Raw genomic sequence first — 23087 nt, forward strand, 5'->3', positions numbered from 1 at the left:
TTTGGATAGTTAGTTTATAGGAAATCAAAGTAATTTTCAGAATTAGGGGTATTGTTAACAGTAGATGAATGCTATACAATGGGACTTTGGAGACTTTAAGCTAAAGGTTTCCTTTTTTTGATTTCTACTAACCTAGCCAGAAAAGATGAAAGTATTGCTATAAGCCAGTGATTCTTCTATCAACCAGAACACTAGACAGTCTTCTTTACTTGTTCTCCTAAGTACAATGTTGAGGTCACTTTTCCTCTCGATAACTTGGACTATAATCTTGTGTGTTTTTCATCTCTAGTGGAATGCCCTCCAGCATTCTCAACCTTGCATCCTTTGGCAATACAGTAGCACTAAGTGAGATGACTTCTTGGACTTTAGGGGATGTGAACAGTAAATGAATGCTACATAATGGGACTTGGAGACCTTAAGCTAAAGGTTTCCTTTTTTTTTTCATTTTCTACTGATCTAGCTAGAAAAGATGCCAAAGTATTTCCTATAAGCAAATGATTCTCTTCTAACAATTATTCTCGACCTTGCATCCTTTGGCCATACAGCAGCACACTAAGTGAGATGACTTTTGGGACTTCCGTTCCTCTTTTCCAATGTCAGACTATTGCATGTTCTCCAGATCCAGATACTTACTGTAATCATGTAAAATTAGTGCTGGAATGAGAAACATCATTCACTACTCCATTCATATTCCCATCCAAGAAGACTTTTCAAGAAGTGTGTGTTCAGGCTATCAAAAAAAAAAAAAAAAAAAGTATTATAAGTGGTTCAAGACAAGAACTGTATCTTCAGTTGCAAACTAACTATAACAAATCTGAGTCTGACTTTGAAATTGCAAAAAAAAAAAAAAAATACATGCAAAAATGTCACTTGTGACTTTTGGTCGTCTGCGAAGGCTGTTGAGTGTAATTTTTGCTCATCAGTGCTCTCTCACATTTCTTCTTTATCTTCCAACTGGCTCTTGTAGTATAGAAGACAAAAGCAAATCACCTCCAAATTTAGAACAGCACAGCTCACTTCTCCTGCCAGAAAACCATCAGAGAGTTTTTGAACAATCTAGATAGATATCAAAAAAGAATTCTTGTCTTGATGTATTTTAAAAATCTCACCATAATCATGATTTATTATTATGTTTATTTTTTACAGTGTTATATATATACTGAGCATAAATAAGTTTCAAGTTTTGTTATATATGATAAAATAAAGCATTTGTACACATTAGTATTATCAGAATTGCCATGTGATTAAGTGGTCATGTTGGCACTTTAATGGAGTATTGACAGTAGTAGGAAAGATTAAAAACTATTTTTAATGTTTCCAATATCATCTCATTCACTGAAACATCATCAGGGATTACAACTAACAATTGTAAAACACACGCACACACAAAGGCAACACAATACTGAATAAAACACGTGGCTATGATTCTAGAGTTCTATCTAAGGCCCCCTACAAATGCCCCCTCAGGGGGCATTTGTAGGAGGTCTAGGTTGTAAATTGTGATCTCTGAGATTGTAGCTGTATTTGTATACAGGACTGGTCTGTGGGTTTTCCACAAATCTAGGAATACCTACTGTCTTCTGAAGTGTGGTTACTTCCAGATCCATCCACAGCAGTTGGCTATATGTATGTCTGCACGCTGAATGAATGTTAGTGATACAACAACAACAGTTGCTGTTGGGAGTTACTGAGCCTGAGTACTATAACAAAACAGTGCTAAATGCAGCAGCATTAAGCAGGGTATTAAGTGACTCTGTAGTGCAGTTGGAAGAACAACGGAACATTGTGCCTTTCAGTTGGAAAAGACCTGCATTCGATTCTCGTCGTGATGAGAATTGAAAATCTGTGTGAGCTTTTGCAATTGAAGGTGAGTTAGCTGATCTCATATAGAGATAGCAGGGTTTTTTCCTCCTGCTTGTTCAAGTTGCCAGCCTGAAGGGGGGGAGGGGTAGTTCTGTCAGGAATATCAATTCTAGTTAGGTGAACTGTAGGTGGTGGTGCACATAATTTATATAGCTGTTTAAGCCACGAATATTGGTGAAGTGGATATAGCAGAAATTTTTTGCTGCTGTTGTCAGTAAGAATTAATGTTTTTTTTTTGGTTTTTTTTTTTTTTTGGTTAGATTTTTGTTGTTTCTTATATTTCTTTGCTTGTATTTTTATGGAGAATTTGATCCGCAGAACCCTTCCTGAAACTATGAAAATGGCATTGAAAGCATTAAGTGCATCCTGAATGGAGAACCTATTGAACAAGGAAAACATTCAGCTGTTTAGAGACAATTTTTTGTGGAGGTGAATAATTAAACATAAAAATAGACAGTAAAATCATGTTTCATTCAGTTGTAATTCATTATATGTAGGGAAGAAGAAATAATAAGGAATAAGAGCATGCAGTGAGGGGGTTACAGACTCGCAAGCATATTGCTCACCCAGAAAGAATCCATTCTCCTGTCCACAGGTGGCTTCAACAATTTGTCCTGCAGACCAACATACTTGGTCTCCCTCCAGTCATAAGCTAGCAAAATAAATGGTAGCAGGATTTGGCACTTGCTGATCAGATACCCTCTAGATTCCTTACTATCCAGGTTGCACTATTTGGTTGCACTATCACAGCTGCCCTGTAGAATCATTTTACTGTTATACCCTCAAATGGGGAGGATGAGCTCCCTACAGTGTGATTTGTATGCCATTGAGGATATCACCTTACACTGCATGTGAGAAAGGGGGGGGGAGAAATAAACCGGAACACTTACTCTAGCAACCGGATATGGCTGCAGCCACCTCAGGCATCCAATAAGCAAGGTAGTTATGTCACCAGGAGATGAAAGAACATCTACCACCTAGAGATCTAGTTAACATTTCTCCAACTAGGGAGGATATGCATTTGTAGCAGCAAGCTCACTGGTTAAGTGCATGAAATTATGACTGCTGTATCCTACACTGATATGCTAGACAATTCTGTTGGCCTCTGTTGGTGCAATTTATATCAGTCCTAAACCTTACAGCTCAACAATGCTCCACATAACAAGACATTAAACTTCTGGCTTGAAGTGAGAAATCAATCCCTAGCCGGATCAGATCCATGACCTGAACCTGCTAAACATCTGGGAGATGAATGAGAAAAGTTTCTTCATTAATAGAACCTGAGCTTAGTTACTGAGGGAATAATAGAGCATGAAACCACTAACTTTTGGCCAGGAATAAGTAGAAAGTTTTCCATAAGCTGATATTACACTCAGAGCTGGGAAAACACATTATTTATCTCTATTCAATAAAAATTTGTTTTTATCTGCAAATGTCCTGTGATTTTTGATAGGATAGTGTATATACAATTGAAGATTTTTCTGCCTGTCCAATTTGCAAAAATTCCTTATCAATAAAAGATTAAAGTCTGTTGTTCAGCACACGTATAGAAATTCATTTATTAAATCGAATACAGCTTTTAAAATATATTCTTATGTCTGCATAATTTTTGTAATTCATTGAAGATGCTGAAGTGGGTGCTTAAGAATCAAAGCTAGATAACTGATGTGACCCCCCACATAACCTTTAAAGAATATTGAAAAGCAGCTGGAGTAGATATCTGATGAAATGCTGAAGTATGAAAGTACGTAAGCTTTACAGTGACTTCCATATAATTCCAAAAAAGTGACTTTTAAAGGTTAAAATTTTGAATAAATGAATGATTGGAATCTATACAGTTATCTTAGTGCCAGTCGATAAAAAAAAGGAAAATAAAAGAATGCGAGAATTACAGAGTAATTTGTCTACTGAGTGTTCCAGGTAAGATTCAAACAAAACATACTTGTGATGAGTTACAAAAATTGTGAAAGAAAAAATCAAGGAAGAAAAGACTGGGTTCAGGTGCCAGAAGGGTTGTCAGATTTTCACTTTAAGACATACTTTAGAGATCGTGGGAATATAAAAATGATTTGTATTTAAGTTTTATAGATCTGGAAAAGAAGTTATGAGATGCCAAGAGAAATACTTTTAAAATCACTACAATTATATGGTTGAAATGAAACATTATACAAAGCAATACACAGTCTATATTTTAGTTGTAAGTCAGCATTTCGAATTGAATGAAGTACAGGAAGATGTAACATCAGAGAGTTTGATGTTAAGTCAAGTCTGACAAGAATGCACACTATCCCCACTATTTTTCATCATCACATTATGCAGGCTAACAGCATCAAACCTAATAATAAAATTAGAGATAATTCAGCTTGACTCTATTTTCTGCAGATGGTGTTATATCCCTAAATAAAATGATGCAGGTCTTCACAATTCTTTGACTAGATTGAATAACTGCTATAACAAGTTTGATATGAAAATCAGCCATAAAAATACTAAAACTATAAAAATTGGCAATGTCATTGAAAGGATTAAATTGCATCCTGAATGGAGAATCACAAACCTATAGAACAAGGAAAACATTCAACTATTTAGACACAATTTTTTGTGGAGGTGGACAATTAAATATGGACATAGACAACAGAATAAGTAGAGCTGGAGTATCAACTGATTAAATGTATACAGAATAGGAAATTAACCAAAACACCACACTAGCCATATACAAGGCAGCATTGAAAATAATTTTAATAAGGAATAGAAATAAGGTATTTGATCAAACACTAGAGATAGAAGATGAGAGTTCTCAGAATGATTAGAAGAGTGATCAGATAGCATCATTGGCAGAATCATGTTAAAAACGAACATGTTAAGGAAGGAACTTGAGAAATAACATTCAGGAATTTGTGATCAGTGCTAATCTCGGGTGGTAGTCATTTAAACAGAATGGGAGATAAAAAGTTAGCAAAGCAGGTGTTAATGGCAGAAGAATAACCCAGAGGAAGACCAAGATCAGTTTGTAAAAGATTCTTCTGATTTCTTTTTGGCAAACAATTAAAGGAGGCATTGAATAAAAACACTTACCAAGATCATCCATGCAAGAATTTGAGGGAAAGTAATAACCTAAAGAGATTAGTTTATTACATAGATCCATCAATGCAAAAAAAGATGAAAGTTGGGTTGGAAAAAGAGCCAACAATTGGGATAGGACCCAGAAAGGATGAATACCATTTAGACATATTGCAAGTTTCCTGCTTTTTTTTTTTTTTGGCTCTTTCAAAATCAGTTTTGGAAATGCTGATATGCTATTTCAAGCTTTAATATAAACACTTTTCATTTTCTTTGAGGATTGAGATTTCAATGAAAGCCAATTTCATTATTATTGTTATTACATGACAACTCCATGGAGTTCAAGGATTCATCATGGGAGGGCACCTTAAACTACAACCCTCTATCCACTTAATCCATCATCCACACTGTGCCATCCTCTCCCCACTAATACATTACGTAGCATAGCATGTAGATGGTGAGTTATCTACTGGCTGATTTGCATATGTGCAGAATGAAAATTTCAAATTTCTGAGAGAAGAAACTTTATTACCTCCATAAGATCAGTTAACTTACCTTCAGTTGAAAAAGTCTATATAAATATTCTTCTTGTCAGAATCACTATAAATTAAAGATGCCAAGAAATTATATTCTTGGTTTCATTGTTTATCCAAGTGTAAATAAGCAGTTTGCACGTGAAGTAATTTCACAACTGGGCTACTTGTATTTAGAGGCTAATGACTTCACATCAGTTGCCTTAGTATCCCATAATGCAATGCACATATCCTTACAGACATGTGTAATGCTATGCATTATGGGAAGGGCCACTACCCAGATCTCATAAAGGTCGAAACCAGTCAACATGTTTGATTCTTCTTTTGAACAGCCTTAGCATACTACTTACAGAACCAGGGCTCAGATAATGAAATAGATGATTCCTCACATAACAGATGCATCCTTTGTGCAAAATGATGTCTTTTCTCACAAGAAATAAAGGACTGTGTCAGTTCTTGAAAGGACATTTCAGAGCATTTGTTACCATCCTGCCTCAACAGCACTGGTTATAATTAACATGTCCTGCTCTCCCTCGTTGGAAGGACTTGCTGAAATGATTGATAATTTTATGATATGAAGACTGTGGTTTCCAGAATCAGCTCTCATGAGAAAAGTACATTATATATGAACTAGATTTCAGTGACCTCTCGATAAAAATTTTGAGTACCATTAAATTTTCTTCAAATGTATGCTACTTAAAGCTTCCATTTAAAGCAAAAAATTAACAAAAATAATTTTTGGTCATTTTTATTTTATTCCCAGATATTAGGTGGATCTCAGTGATGAACAAGGTTTTAAAAATATGTATTAAATATATAGATGATTATAAGAAATGTTTTTCTTTTATGATATTACAAATGTATCAGAGTTTTTGTGTTGATGTGTTTGAGTTATGTATTTGATATTCACGAGACCGTCATACACGGGTAACCAATAATACTCATTGATTTTATTTATATGTGTTACTTTTGTAAATCATTTAATCTTTCATTTTCCTTATGTTAGCTTAAAACTTATAATAAGGGGGAGACTCTTATTTGCATTCTAGAATATTGCAGACAAACTTCCTTTACTATTGCCACATTTAAGAAATTTATATTTTCAGTCACTTTCTGTGTGTATATATATATATATTGTTTTTTTTTTAAACAGATGCTAGAGATAAAATTTTGTTGTCCTCTTGGAGCTTACCTAGTTCTGTGCTGCAAGCATACCATAAACATGGTATAACAAACTTGTTTGAATGGCAAGCAGACTGCCTTAGTACTGGAAATGTACTTAAAGGGAAAAATTTGGTTTATTCTGCACCAACAAGTTCAGGGAAAACAATAGTTGCAGAAATTTTGATTCTTAAAAGGATACTGGAAGCCAAGCAGAAAGCTATCATGATATTACCTTTTGTTTCAGTTGCAAGGGAAAAGATGCTTTTTTTACAGGTATATTTGATTATCATTTTAAGTAGAAGGTATTTAAAATATTTTTAATTATATTTCAATATTGGGAAGTATACATGTAATGTTATAGTCAACTTTCACTGTAGAGAATGCCATTAGAGCAAACTCACTTGTTATAACCAATGCCTTAATGCCAACTACTAGAAAGTTCCACCTAACGTCCCACAATACTAATGGTATTTTAAAGAGAATTTACTACAGCATGCTGATCATGCCAAAACAGCATATTAAAATGGAATAATACATACAAAGATGTAGTTCTCTCTCTCACTATAGCAACCACCACTTATAACAAACTACTAGAAAATTCCAACCCAATAGAATTATAAAAACGGAGGAAAAAAATATATGAATTTTTGCTTAAGTATCATAGGCATCATCAGTACAAGATCACAGAATGGTAATTAAACAATAACAGACAATTCTAATAAGTGCCATCTGAGTGGTTAATTAAGATAACTATAAAAAGGTCAATAATTTCCTAACTTATTAAAAAAAAATTATATATATATATATATATATATATATATATATATATATATATATATATATATATATATAATTATGTTAAAGATACCAAGCTATTTTAAACCTGGTTTTACTCCATTTCCAAAGTAAGCAAACAGACAAATAAGTCAAGTTTGCGCACTACGTGCAGGTCTAACTCACACTATGTGCAGGTCTAACTGATCCACAAGGTAGTGCAAGTCTAGGCAACTCGTGGTAAAGATTGAATAAGCTCTGATCACTATTCTTAATATTTACCCTAAATGCAGTGCCGATCTCCTTGAGGAGATGTATGATGCTATGCATTAAAGGCAAGGGGCCATTACTCGGACCAGTTTCGACCTTTATTGAGGTCTCATCAGTGGTAGCCAGGATTAGAAATATCAAGGTTAAGTAATACAGTGCTTATAAGTATTTTACCAAAACAAGTTACCAAAAGGTGCTTTGACCTTATTAAATAAAAATCTCGGGATGAGAGATAGATGTAGAAAGTTTTTTTACCTTGGGTATAATATATGTTAAAGATACCAAGCTATTTTAAACCTGGTTTTACTCCATTTCCCAAGTAAGCAAACAGACAAATAAGTCAAGTTTGCACCTGCAAGTAGTGTGAGTCTAACTGATCCACAAGGTAGTGCAAGTCTAGGCAACTCGTGGTAAACATTGAATAAGCTCTGATCACTATTCTTAATATTTACCCTTAATGCAATGCCCGTCTCCTTGAGGAGATGTATGATGTTATGCATTAAAGTTAGACTCACACTATGTGCAGGTGCAAACTTGACTTATTTGTCTGTTTGCTTACTAAATGGAGTAAAACCAAGTTTAAAATAGCTTGGTATCTTTAACATATATTATACTCATGGTAAAAAACTTTCTATATCTATCTCTCATCCTGAGATTTTTATTTAATAAAGTCAAAGCACCTTTTCGTAACTTGTTTTGGTAAAATACTTATAAGCTCTGTATTACTTAACCTTGGTATTTCTAAGCCTGGCTCCCACTGATGAGACCTCAATAAAGGTCGAAACTGGTCTGGGTAGTTCTCCTCAAGGAGATGGGCATTGCATTAAGGGTAAATATTAAGAATAGTGATCAGAGCTTATTCAATCTTTACCACGAGTTGCCTAGACTTGCACTATCTTATGGGTCAGTTAGACTCACACTACGTGCAGCTGCAAACTTGACTTATTTGTCTGTTTGCTTACTTGGGAAATGGAGTAAAACCAGGTTTAAAATAGCTTGGTATCTTTAACACATATTATATCCAAGGTATAAAACTTTCTACATACATATATATATATATATATATATATATACACACACACACACACACACACACACACACAAAATAAAGTTTGCACTTTTTAAATCTGCTAATTTTTCTTATCTCCCACAAAGGGAATACACGTAACCCCATTCATCTGTTTCAGTGAGGACAGTGAAGTAAAGTTTCACACATTTCTTTATAAAGATATTCTGTGAGGAAACGACTTTTATGAAGGACTCTTGTCTTGTTCCAGTGAACTCTATGTTTAGTGTTGATAGCATGTTCTGCAAGTTCAGCCTGTTCAGGCTCATGGTATTTAATACAAGACTTGTATTCCTCTAGATAAATAAAAACAGATCTTCCTGTTAGTCCACAATAAGATAACACACAAGCAGGTAATCTGGTAGATGCCTGGACTATAATAAACTGTTGCTGTGCTTTTCACTCTAACAATTTTGTTATAGTGAGAGTCAACTGTATATTTTCCATCTTGGTTGGCAGAATGGTTAGTGTATCTGTTCTCCAACTAGCAGCCTGTGGCTTCGAATCCTATGATGGGTATGGATGTTTATGATCGTCTTTAGGTGGGAGATGAAGTTCACCACCTGGTGTGAAACCACATCCGTACTTATTGGCAGCCTCAAGCAGTAGACCACTGCTCTGAAATGCTCGAAAAAGTTCTATATGCTTGGTCATTAGCATAGGGTTTCTGGATTACAGTAATCCCTCCATTATCCATGTGTTCGCTTTCTGCAGTCAACCCCCAATCAGAAAATATTAAATGGAAAATTCCAGAAATAAACAATTCATAAGTTTTAAATTGTGTGCCATTCTGAGTAGCATGATAAAATCTTGTGCTGTCCTATCCCATCCGAGACGTGAATCATTCTTTTGTCAAGTGTATCCACACTGTAGTGTATATGCTACCTGCGTATATGTAAGATGCGTATACATTAGTACTTAGTAAGATGGCTACTAAGTGATTAACCATCTTGGTTATCAGATCAACTGTTGTGTATCACAGTGCTTGAGTTCAAGTAACCTTTATTTTACTTAATAATGGTCCCAAGCACAAGAGTAGTGATGCTTGCAATTCGAATATGCCAAATCGAAGCAGTAAAGTACTTTGTGTAAGTAAAAAGGTGAAAGTTTTTGATTTCATAAAGAAATTTAAAAAAAGAATCGTATGCTGAGGTTGCTATGATTCCATTCACATGACTTTATTAAAATATATTGCTATAACTGTTCTATTTTATTATTAGTTACTGTTGTTAATATATTACTGTGCCTAATTTATAAATTAAACTTTATCATAGGTATGCATGTATAGAAAAAAACATAGTACCAAATCCTATACTATCTACAGTTTCAGGTATCCACTGGGGTCTTGGAACATATACCCCCCACTGCAGATAAGACAATAGAAAATTATATATATATTGTATATAATTAATGACCAAAAAGAAGAAACAGCTGTGTTTACAGATGATGTGATGATTGGTACTCAGAAGAAGAAGAGCTACCATCAAAGAAACTGGATAAATGGAACACCATGACACAGAACTGTGAATAATATTAATTGCAAGAAGAGTTAGTATTCATTTTAGACAAATTATGGACTCTACAACTGTGTTATAAATAATTATTTTAATTTCCTGACGTTTTGTCCTTCATATCAAGGTCATCATCTGGAGTATATATATATATATATATACGGAGACAAGCTAAATTACATTTCACACAGTATGCTAAAGAGACAATGATCTGATTAATGGTTATTCTACTGGCATTACCTGTAGTAAAAATAAAATAAAATTAAAATAAATAAAGAAATAAAAATAAAAATAAAATAAAGTAAAAAAACTACATCAAAGCTATATTCTATTTGAGATAACATCAGAGAAACATTCTTTCATATAGATAGTTTTATTACAGTAACAATGATATCCTAATTTACCATGACAATTGTTATATTAGATTTAAGACCCTGGATTACCATAGGTAATCCAGAGTCTTAAATCCAATTATAATTATATCTTAGGGAGAAATTTATAGTTAATTCTTAGGGAGAAAGGTTTAGTGGGTAGAATATGTGCCTTCCATATTCTTGGGATTGTTAGACCATCATTATTGTTAAAATTGGGTGGTTGATAAGAATATCACAGGCTTCCTTAAATTTATTCATACCATGTTTTGGTGTGATATAAACAACAGGTGCTTTTCCAGTCAATTCTATGTAAAGTGTTCAGGGCATGATCAGAAAGGCCAGCTTCACCGTAGTTATTATATTTGATGTGTGGTTTATGTTCCTTTTGTATGATAGGAATTATGTGTCCTGTTTCCCCTATATAGAATAGATTACAGGTGCAATGAATATAGTATACTCCAGGGTGGACCAGCAGAGGGAATGGGTCTTTGGATGAGTTGAGTAAGCTCTTTAATTTTGCAGGAGGTTTAAAGGTGGCTTTAAGGTTGTATTTCTGCAGTATTCTGCTTATTTTATCTGATGTCCCTTTAATGTATGGAATGGTTGCAGCTTTATTGCAGTCTAGTTTATTTTTTGTTTTTAAGTGAGATCTTGTAAAGAATGTTGTTGATAGTATTATTTTGGATGTAACCATTTTTAGGAAAGTATTGCTGATAACTTTCAATTCATCTCTAAGCACTTGTTCATTGGAGCAAATCTTCAACGCCCTGTTTTTTTAGATTATTAACGACACCTAGTTTTTGTGTTGGGTGGTGGTAGGAATTTATGTGTACAGTCAACCCTCCTATAACGCGGTACTCTTATAACGCGGTTTCCGTTCAACAACATTCCGTCAACTTAATTGGTTTAAGAAGATTCTCTATAGCATGAATTTATCTATGTGTTAAATTTTTACAGTTGAAATTAACGGGGAATTCCCTTCTTTTTGGTGAAGGTACATCACCATTTTCCAATTTCAGTTATCAGAGAATTCCCCTATAAGCGAAGAAACGATGCGAGATTGTTCACAGTGCTCTGTTTTAATGCTTAAAATAGACCGTATGATTGGCTGTTGCGTATTTGCGTGAATTTTTTTATCCAATAGCGCTACCGAACTTTTGCTGTTTCAACCACCCACTTTGTCATCAGTTTTAAGTGCAACTTAGTAGGAAACTGTCTGTAAATCCGTGCAGACGTACATATCACAATTATTGTTCAGTAAAGTGCCTTTTGCTCGCTTAATTTGTGTTCTCGTAATTGGACATTACACAATACTGTAGGTAATATTTTTTATTTGTTGTAATATAATAATAATAAAATAATTGTTAACCCCAGGTTTGCATAATGTCAGACACAAAAGAAATAAGAAAACAGTTAAAAAGAAAGTTTATATCTCTTGAGGACAAAATCCAAATTTTAAATCGTTTAAAGGGTGGTTCCCATATAACGCGGTACGAATTAATCGCATTACAGGAGGGTTGACTGTATATATATTGGCCAATATGTGTCGGTTTCGGGTAAACAGTGAAGGAATACACTTGTTACACGTCTGCCAGAAGGAAGATGTGTAACAAGTGTATCTAGAAACAAGAATGTGTTCTACTTTTCAATCTCAGTTGTGAATTGTTTGTGTTGTTTGTTTAGGTGGCTGAGGAAAGTGTCTAATGTCTGGTAGCCATGGGGCCAGATAGCAAAAACATCATCACCGTATCTAAGCCAGACTTTGGGTTTTAAAGGAGAGGAATCTAGAGCACGTTACTCAAAATATTCCATGTAAAAGTTAGCAATTGAGGGCGGGGGACAAATATTTTATTTCAGTCCTATAAATAATATAAAGGACTGAAATAAAATATCTGCCCAGACCATCCCATATGCCAACTATTTTATGTTGACAATGGGTAGAATCTGTACAACACTTGACAGACTATCATAAAACCCTTTGATTTGCAGATAAAAGCTCTTTTGCAAGCTCTGGACATTGTGGTAAACAACATAGCTCAGATGCCATTAATTACACTACCTCCATGTCATTTATGCATAACATCATGTAGCTTTTCTTTCTGTAAGCTACCTAAATATTCCATGCTTCTGTTGTCTACAACAGCTTTTCAAACATGCAGAAGCAAATACTCTGATTCTGTGCCTGTCTACACATTGTTCAAAATCAGTGTACCTAGAGTGTAACATTACAACTGATAGTTTGCATTAACACATTGACTGCTAACTGTGAGATAATTTGTAGTTGTCTGTCTATATCAGGAGGGCAAGAGTGAGTTATTGCATGTGTTTTTCATACTGATTAATAATATACTAGTTGCATGGCCCGTGCCCTTGTGGGACTAGAATTTTTCAACCAAGAATATAATAACACAAGCTCTGAACCCTTTTTTACACCAAATGTTTGTAGTTTTAGTGACAAAGTGAAAAATGTATCAAAGATTATATATTTTTGAAGAGAAAATACTGATAGCCTTATGCCACCAGGAGCAAGTTAACACGTTATGCTAATACCAGCCAACATTTTAAATTACTTCAGACTGTATCGGTGCCAAAGGTGTATAATATATTCAGAGTCACAAAGTTCTCTTTATCATCATCATCAAATTCCTGACATTTACCCTCAAGAAGTGTACAGGATATGATAGTATTACATGAAAAATTTACATCATTACTAACTTCCTACCTACAATTTTCTGCCAAATCAATCTATTATCTGTCAAAGCTACAACATTGTCAGAGCTTATATTTATATATCTATCATCTAAGGCATTTTTTGCCATATCAATCCACCTATATCTTGGTCTTCCCTGGGTCTTTTTTCCTGCCAACCTGGCAGAAAATACTTGTTTTGCTAATCTTTCCTTGCCCATTCTGTTTAAGTGACCATACCATCTGAGATTAGCTCTACTAACTCATTCCTGGATGCTGACAATGTCAAGTTCTTTCCTAATATCCTCATTTTTAATATGATATTGCTATTGATGCCATTTGTTCATGCCCCTAATCTTTCTTAGGACTCTAAGATCATATATCTTTGGTCAAGTGTTTTACTTCTGACCCAGCTCCCAGATCCATAAGTTAAAATTGGTTTGAACAGTCTTGTATACAGCCAATTTAGTGTTTTGACTAATTTCTCTCTCATTCCATATAAATTTATTCACTTGACTTCCCACTATACCATCTTTGTTGATTCTGTTGTCTATTTCCATATTTAATTTACCATCTTCACTAAAAATTGTGCCTGTAGGTTCTGTAGGTTCTCCATTCACCATGCAACTGATATTTTCAATGCTTCTTCCTATTTTCATTATCTTCGTCTTGTTATTGCTGACCTTCATACCATATCTATCACAACAGTTATTCAATTTAGTCAGGGAATCTTGCAGACTTGTAGCGGATTTATTTAGAATATTAACATCATCTGCATAAAGCAAGGAGCTGACATTAACATCTCCAATTTTGATATCAGGTTTACTACCACTTTCCTTCATAATGTCATCCATATAGATAATGAATAACAGAGATGATAATGTACATCCTTGTCTGACACCAGATTTAACATTAAACCATCTCTCTGTACTTCCTTCAATTTTAACTGCTGACTTACAACTCAAATAAAGACTAAGTATTGCTTGATATAATGAACCACTGACACCATACAACTGTAGCACCTTGAATAGCTTCTCTCTTGGCACCTTGTCATATGCTTTTTCCAGATCTACAAAACCTAAATACAGATTCTTGTTATATTCCCATGCTTTCTCGACTATTTGTCGTAAAGTGAAGATCTGATCCTGACAGCCTCTATTTAGCCTGAATCCAGCTTGTTCCTCACAAACTTCTCTTCTACAATCCTTTATCATTTCTCAAGTATACTGGCATAAATCTTACCAGGAACACTCGGTAGAGAAATACCTCTGTAATTCTCACAATCAGTTTTATTTCTCTTTTTATATATGGGTACTATGAGTGCTCTACTCCAATCATCTGGAATTCGTCCTTCTGTACAGGCCCTCTGAACTATGCATTGTAGCTACTGTAAAACTTTTATACCTCCATACTTGAGCATTTCTGGTTGAATTCCATCTCCTCCAGCTGCTTTCCACATTTCAGACTTTTGATGGCTTTTTCTACTTCAAGCAGTCCTGACTTACAACCCAATATGTATTCCTGATTGCATGCCTGGTTAGTGTTTTTTTATCACTGTGCTGTCATCACTACTTGTTTCATTTAGCAATTTTTTGAAGTAATTACTCCATACTTCTAGGATATCTTTTTCTCCAGTTTTCATATCACCTTTATCATCTCTAATTCCTTTTACAGCACTCTTTCCTCCATTTCTGAGCTTCTTCAACTACCTTCAGAATATCTTGCCGCCATCTTGATATTTATTTTCTATATTCTTACCAAAGTCTTCCCATGACTTTTGTTTAGCTAGTTTTACACAGTGTTTAGCTTTCTTACATTTGTCTCTGTATTCTCTAACAGCACAAGCTGACTTATTTACCAGGAACTTTTGATATGCTTTCTTCTTTTCCTTCACTGCCTTTTTTAACTTCCTGTGTCCACCAGGGAGTACTGATTTTTCTATCCTTGCAGACAACCTCAGCACATGACTCTCTGGCAGATTCAGTCAATGTTTTCTTCAGAGCTTGCCACTGAATCTCCAAAGTTTGATTCCTGTTCTCAAACTCTTTAATTTTTTCTTGAATAATGTTTATATATTTTAGTCTACAGTTCACATCTAAGAGCTGCTCACTTTTATTCATTTTAAAACTTTCTTACATGTTCTTCTTTACAATATGAAATTCAATTTTATCCTGCTTAAGACTAAATGGTGATCACTTCCAATTTCAAATCCTCTATACACTCTAGTGTCCTGCACCAGAGAGAAAACATCACTATCAACAATAACATAGTCAGTTAGACTTTTCTTATTCCTTGCCTCTTCTCTCCATGTGAATTTGTGCATATTTTTATGTTGGAACATGGTGTTAGTAATAACCAGTCCATGTCCTGAGCAGAAATCCAACAGATATTTGCCATTATTATTAGCTTTTCTCTTTTCTCCAAATTTTCCCAAAATATTTTTGTATGTCTCACAATCATTTCCTACTCTGCTATTTAGATCCCCAACAAGGATCAACTTTTCCTTTTTCATTGTGTCAGTTGCTTTTTCTAAAGCCTCAAAAAAATTCCTCCACTCCTACCTTAGTAGAACCTTCTGTGGGACCATAGGCACAAATAAGTCTCATTGTCCAATTCCCTATTCTGATATTTGTCCACATCACTCTACTTGATACTGCCTGTCATTCAAGAAGATTAGCCTTGTATTTTGTGTTGAATACTATGGCTACTCCTTCTTTTCCTTGATTGTCATTTCCTGAATATAACATTTTGTATTTATTGCTCAGAAAGGTCTCACCAGTTTTTGTCTTTTTTGTTTCAGTCACCCCTGTTATGTCGATCTGGTACTTATCTAATTCATCAGCTAGCTCCATTTCTTTGCCATTCAGGCTTCTTATGTTGATACCGATCTTTAACTCTGGTGATGTTGAGTTGGGGTTTGTCTATGGACTACAAGGACCTACTTCTGCCTGGCATCTCCACTTGGGCCTGGCTCCCACGGAAGAGACCTCAATAAAGGTCGAAACTAGTCTGGGTAGTGGCCCTTCCCTTAATGCATAACATTATACATATCTGCAAGGAGATGTGTTTTGCATTATGGGAGATACTGAGATAGGAGTGATGTTAGCTTGCTCCACCTTTGCAACGAGTTTCCTGGTGTTGTACTACCTTACCCCAGTCCTGAAGATGCTTTCAGGTGCAAACTTTGTTTGCTCACACTTGGATAAAGGATTAAACTAAATTTATTATAGTCTAACCAAGTGAAAAATAAACTTTCAACAACTTTCTCTAAATCGAGAGTAATTTAATAAAAAGTTGGCACACTGTTTGGCAACTCCTATAGGTAGAAATGACCTTGATAATGCTTCTGCCTGGTATCTCAACTTGGGCCTGGCTCCCACTGAAGAGACCTCAATAAAGGTCAAAACTAGTCTGGGTAGTGTCCATTCCCTTAATGCATAACATTATACATATCTGGAAGGAGATGTGTTTTGCATTATGGGAGATACTGAGATAGGAGTGATGTTAGCTTGCTCCACCTTTGCAACGAGTTGCCCGGTGTTGTACTACCTTACCCCAGTCCTGAAGATGCTATCAGGTGCAAACTTTGTTTGCTCACACTTGGATAAAGGATTAAACTAAATTTATTATAGTCTAACCAAGTGAAAAATAAACTTTCAATACTTTTTATTTTTCATTGTGTCAGTTGCTTTTTCTAAAGAATCAAAAAATTCCTTCACTCCTACCTAAGGAGAAATTTCTGTGGGATCATCGGCACAAATAAGTCTCATTATCCAGTTCCCCATTCTGATATTTGCCCACATCACTGTACTTGAAATTTCCTGCCATTCATGAAGATTAGCCTCATGTTTAATGTCGAATACTATGACTACTCCTTCTTTTCCTTGATTGTCATTGCCTGAATATAACATTTTGTATTTTTTGATCAGAAAGAGCTCACCAGTTTTGGTCTTTTTTTGTTTCAGTCATTACTATTATATCGATCTGGTACTTATCTACCATATATCATCGTGTATAATGCAAAAAATGTATAGTAAAAATACTACTTAAAAAGTTAGGGGTTCGCATTATATGCGGATCCTAAAAAATATAACATCTTATTAGACACACAATATATGCTACCTAATGCCTATACAATCAAATCTACTTGACCCACTCGCATTTGCCTACGAGCGCACATCGTATCTTCGCATAAAGCCAGTAATGTAAGTAGTGTTAATGATAGAGCACAGTGAGATAGATAGAGCACAGTTAGGTATATCGGTTTAACCACAGTTCATTTTAATATTATTCGTTAAACAAACCTAGCCTGAAAATGAGCCAACAGAAATGTAAACGTTCATCTTTTGAAGCAGGATTTAAATTGCATATCATGCAGTTTGCAGAAGAACATAATAACAGTGTTGCTATGAGAGAATTTGGTGTAGCAGAGAGTAATATTAGACTTTAGAGTAAGCAAAAAGACAGTCTTGAAAAAATCCCCAAAATGAAATTTGCCCGTCATGGAGATGTAGCATCCTTTCCAGAACTCGAAGAAGAGCTGAATGAATGGATTTTGACGCACCGACAAGATGCAATTATAGTAACAAGAAATGCAATTCGTTTTTGAGCTCTACAACTCAAGAATGGTAAATTCAAGGACACACCAGGTATTTCATCTTTTCTTGCTTCACCTGGGTAGTGCAACAGATTTATGGAATGCAAAGCATTAACATTACGACACCGAACGAAAATTGCACAGAAGTTACTAAAGCAGCTTGAAGAAAAAGAGCAGTCCTTCCATAAATTTATCATAAAATTACGGAAGTGTCATGGATATGAACTTTCCCAAATTGGCACTATGGATGAGAAGCCCGTGTAGTTTGATATGCCTTGGAATCGAACAGTAAACTCAGTTGGTGAAAAACGGGACATGAAAAAACGCATTATACCATTGTTCTAGCATGCATGGCAGATGAAACCAAATTAAAGACGATAGTGATATTTAAAAGGAAGAAAATTCTGAAGCATATGAAATTTCTATCAGGTGTAATTGTTCGCGCCAATCAGAAAGGTTGGATGGATGAAGAAGGTCTACAATTGTGGCTGGATCAAGTATGGAACATACATTCAGGTAGCTTGTTATGTCAACAAAGCATGCTAGTCTGGGATATGTTCCAGGCATATTTAATGGAGGCAAGCAAAGAGATAGCACGTGAGCTACGTACAGACCTAGCAGTCCTACTGGGTGGTCTAACTTCCGTTTTGCAGCCGCTTGATGTCAGCTTGAATAAGCCATTTAAAGATCACTTACGTGAAAAATGGAAAGAATGGATGTCATCTGGCTTGGCGAAGATGACAAGGGGTGGGAATTTTCAGAAGCCTGAGATCACCATAGTCACCAGCTGGGTTAAAGAAGCATGGGATCCATCTGAAATGATTCAACGCTCATTTCTTAAATGTGGAATAAGTAATTCAATGGATGGATGGATCTGAAGATCATGTTATATACGAAAGCGAGGATGACACACAACAAAATGGAGAGCATGAAGACGATGACGACAACTGCTACACTGATGACGCAATCCCTACAGATGAATTTATAAATGAAATGTTTGATGACTCAAAAGATGAAGAAGAATTTAAAGGATTTTGACATTTTGTTTTAAAATAAATATTTCTTTCGTTAATTCGTATTGTATTTTGACATTTTGTTTTAAAATAAATATTTCTTTCATTAACTGATATTGTATTATTTATGATGTTATGGAACAAGATTAACAGATTGCATTATACGTGGACATGGCATTTTAGGGCTAGTTTTCAAACGGAATTTCTAGTTCGCATTATACTTGATAATATACAGTAATTCCTCGGCTAGCTCCATTTCTTTGCCATTCAGGCTTCTTATGTTGACAGCACCAATCTTCAATTCTGGTGATATTGAGTTGGGGTGTGTTTTAGGATTTGTTCCAGTAGCTGACTTTTCGCTGTCGCCCTGGTTCCCTGGCGAAAACAACGGGGACCTGGTTCCCTGGCGAAAACTTGTTTAACCGGGCGACACCCTGGCCAGCATGAAATTCTATCATGTTGTACCATCATTTAATATTGTCGTTTAAGCCAATAAGAATACAGTTTGGTCAGCTAAATCCCAAATTGCCAGCCTATCCTCGTTTGTTCAGTATCCAGATAGATACCTAACAGGATGCACCACGAGAAGGTGAGGATTGGACATTAGGTCAGAAGCCCCTGGTGGTTCTCCACATTCCTTTAAAGGCTATGTGGAGGTCTCCTCTCGGTTATACAGCTTTGACTCTTAAGCACTCCCAGCTTGTTCTCTCAAAGTTCTCTTCAGGCAGTTCAAAGTCTACAGCTACAGAAACATTTAGGTCTCTGAAATAGCTACTCTTAGATGTTTGTTTCTGTTGGATTCCAAGCCATATTGGAAACAAGGCTGCAGATATTGCATCTGGGTCAATATCTGGTATAGGCAGATGGTGGATCAGGCATCCACTGCCTGCCTGCACAATATACTGCTTACCAGTAGATTATTAGACACAAACTTTTATTCCAGTGGCAGTCATCTTGGAGTACACTAATAATAAGCTCCACCAAATTAAGTCTGAAATTAAATTATGGCAGTCTAGTCTATGCAGTGACCATAAAGAGGAAGTCGTTCTTGCTTGGTTCCACATAGGTCATAGTCATCTTACATACTCCTTTCTATTGAAGGGTGATGACCTATCTATATGTGAGTTATGTGACACCAAGCTATCTTTAATATTTTAATTGACTGCCCTCATTATTCCAACGAGTGCAGCCACTTTCATAATCTGTCTGAGCCCTTATACGCTCGAGCACATTTTATCTGACTCATTGAGTCTCACCTGGTTTTTAAATTTTTTAGGGTATTAATGCTTACTATCTCATATAAATTATATATATATATATATATTTGTTTTTATTAGTTTAATTTATTATATATATGTTTTTAAAAACTGAGTTTTTATGAATGTTTTATGAATTTTAATACTTTTTTTATATTTCTTTTTACATCTTTTTTATGTAGATTTCAGATCTATATATGCTGCTTATTTATTATGTGTGTTTTGGCATAGTATGAACATAGATGTTGTTGTGCCATTAAAACAAAAACAATCTCATTTATTCAGTATCTGGGTAGAGGCTTGCTAATGGGGTGTGCCATGAGGTGAAGAATTGGACATTAAGTGAGAAGCTTTGGTCAGTTCTCTACATTCATTGAAAGCTATGTGAAAGTCTCCTCCCAGTTATCAAGCTTTGACTTTTAAGCAATCCCTAATAATATTAAATTACTGTAACAATATAAAATATATTCTCAGTTTCTTATTTCTTTATAAATGTTGTTTAGGATGTGCACAGTCAGATCATTAATAAACATACCATGTTGATCAAAATCTTTTAACTATATTTGTATCAAATTTTAGTTTAAAAGAAATAGTTTGATTTTATTTATCCTGCAGGAAACTTTTTCTGATGCTGGAATAAGGGTAGATGGATATATTGGTAGCCATAATCCACCAGGAGGACTTCAGTCTATTGATCTTGCCATCTGTACAATAGAAAAAGCAAATAACTTAATTAATAGAATCTTAGAAGAAGATAAATTAAATCAGTTAGGTAAATACTTTAAATTTCTTTTATAGATACTCTTATGTAAAATTCAATGTAGCTTTCTATAATATTCCTTTATTTGAAGTATAAATTCCGGTGCACCTTTTTTTTTTTATAAGTATTTGACTCTTTTTTGCCTGAGTATGACTATATAGTTTAGCATTTTTTTACTTACTTTTTAAGCTTAATTTAGTGCCAGCATGGTTGGCCAAGTGGTTAGATTATCTGCTCTCCATCCAAGAGGTTGCGGGCTTGAATCCTTCCAGGGGCATGGATGTTTGTGATTGTCCTACTAATCATTTACCATGTGTACTGCTGTAACCTGTGTCCTGGTACAGTATGACCCTTGATATATTTGTGCCATAAAAAAAAAATAAAAAACTAAATAAGCTTCATTTAGGCATTTGTTTTGCGTGCATGCACACACACACACACACGCACAGTGTATATATATATATATATGTGAAATTTAGTAAGAGGAACAAGAAATAGGGGACAACCAAGAAGAAGATAGAAAAGGCCACTTGGCCTAGAACCTGGATAGGAAGAAGAAGATGAAATTTAGAATTTTTTTTAAATCTTAGAATGCTCATTAGTAAAGATGTTTTCAGCATCTTTTATATACGAAGCTTTTTTTTGTGTGTGTGTGCATGAAAGAAAAAAGTAAACATGTAAATAAATAAAAATGCATCATTGTCAACATCAAATTCCTGACATATACTCTCGGGAGAGGGGTGGGTATACAGGATCTTATGATAGTACTATATGAACAGTTATATGATTACCAACTTCGTATTAGCAATTTTCCTCCAGATTAACCTGCTATCTGTCAACATTCCAGTATTATCAGATCTTACATTTCTGTCTTCTATGGCACTTTTTACTGGATCAATCCACCTACATCTTGATATTGTAAAAAGTGCCTTAGAAGAGAAATATACACTATCTACCAATAATTGTCTGGACACCCCTGTTATTTGAAGTTATGGAACATTGAAGGTTTGTTAATAACATAAAAATTGGTGTGTATTTCATCATAGCAGTTGAATATAAGTGGTATGGCAATACGATGTGAACTCAGCAACTTCAAGAGAAGTATCATTGTGGACTGTCACTTTGTTGGAATGTCCATATGTGGCATTGCCACTCAACTGGAGTATCCAAAACCAGCAGTTGGTGATGTGGCCAACAAATGGAGATGTTCTGGCATCACTACTGCAGGAAAGCACTCAGGGCGGCTGCTGAAAATGACTCACAGAGGGCAGGAGGGTGTTAAAATGGGCAGTACGCAAAAACTGGCTACAATCGGCACAGACCATCTGTGCCGATTGTAGATTGCCAGTAACACCATGGTAAGCACTAATACTGTATGAAAAGAATTCCATATGCTGGATTTCCATGGAAGAGCAGTGGCACACAAGCCGAACATCACAATAACAAAAGGTGGCTTGTCTGGCCTGGTGCAGAGCATGAACTGGACTATTGACCAGTGGAAAACGGTACTGTGGAACAATGAATCAGAGTTCAGCTGTTTCCAGTCTGATGGCAGGGTGTGGAGAAGCCTGGTGAACGCTTGTTACCACAGTGTGTTGCATCCACAGTAAAGTTTGGTGATAGAGGAGTAATGGTGTGTGTGTGTGGGGGGGGGGTTCATTCAGCTTGTTCGGAGTAGGACTGGTCATTGTCTGTGGTTCCATGAAGGCAGCTCAGTACCTTGGTAGTCTGGATAATCAGGTGCTGCCTACACTATGGAGAGTTTGGTTATGCAACTGACCCGTGTTACTATCAAGATGAAAATGCCCCATGCCACAAAACTTCAGTTGTTATGGAATGGTTTTTAGAAATAGGTGTTAAACGACTGCCCTGGCCTTCACAGAGTACTGACCTCAACCCCATTGAACACTTGTGGGATGAATTGGAGCTGGAATTGAGGTCCAGAGCAGCACATCCTTGATCTGTTGCTGAACTCTATGCTGCTTTGATGGAGGAATGAAGACAAATTCCACCTGCTGTCTGCTGCACATTGGTGGAAACCTCCCTTAAAGAGTTCAGGAGGTGATTGAAGCCAAAGGTGGACATACCCAATATTAGATTTTGCCTGCTGATATTAATTGTAAATTGCTAAAATGTCTGAACAATGATTGGTAGATTCTGT

The 23087-nt window shown here is 35.4% G+C and overlaps 1 protein-coding gene across 1 annotated transcript in view; it reads left to right on the forward strand.

Annotated features, from left to right (window-relative positions):
* PolQ (DNA polymerase theta) overlaps positions 1-23087 on the forward strand; it is a 379759-nt gene that overhangs the window by 53987 nt on the left and 302685 nt on the right. Inside the window, exons 5-6 of the mRNA XM_090409009.1 lie at positions 6607-6890; positions 20782-20938. Coding sequence (XP_090265135.1) covers positions 6607-6890; positions 20782-20938 — 441 coding nt within the window. The remainder of the gene's footprint in view (positions 1-6606; positions 6891-20781; positions 20939-23087) is intronic.

This window comes from Typopeltis vanoorti, chromosome 19 (genome assembly GCF_054136105.1).
Source record: "Typopeltis vanoorti isolate ZY-2024b chromosome 19, IOZ_Tvanoo_1.0, whole genome shotgun sequence".
Lineage (NCBI taxonomy): Eukaryota > Metazoa > Arthropoda > Arachnida > Uropygi > Thelyphonidae > Typopeltis > Typopeltis vanoorti.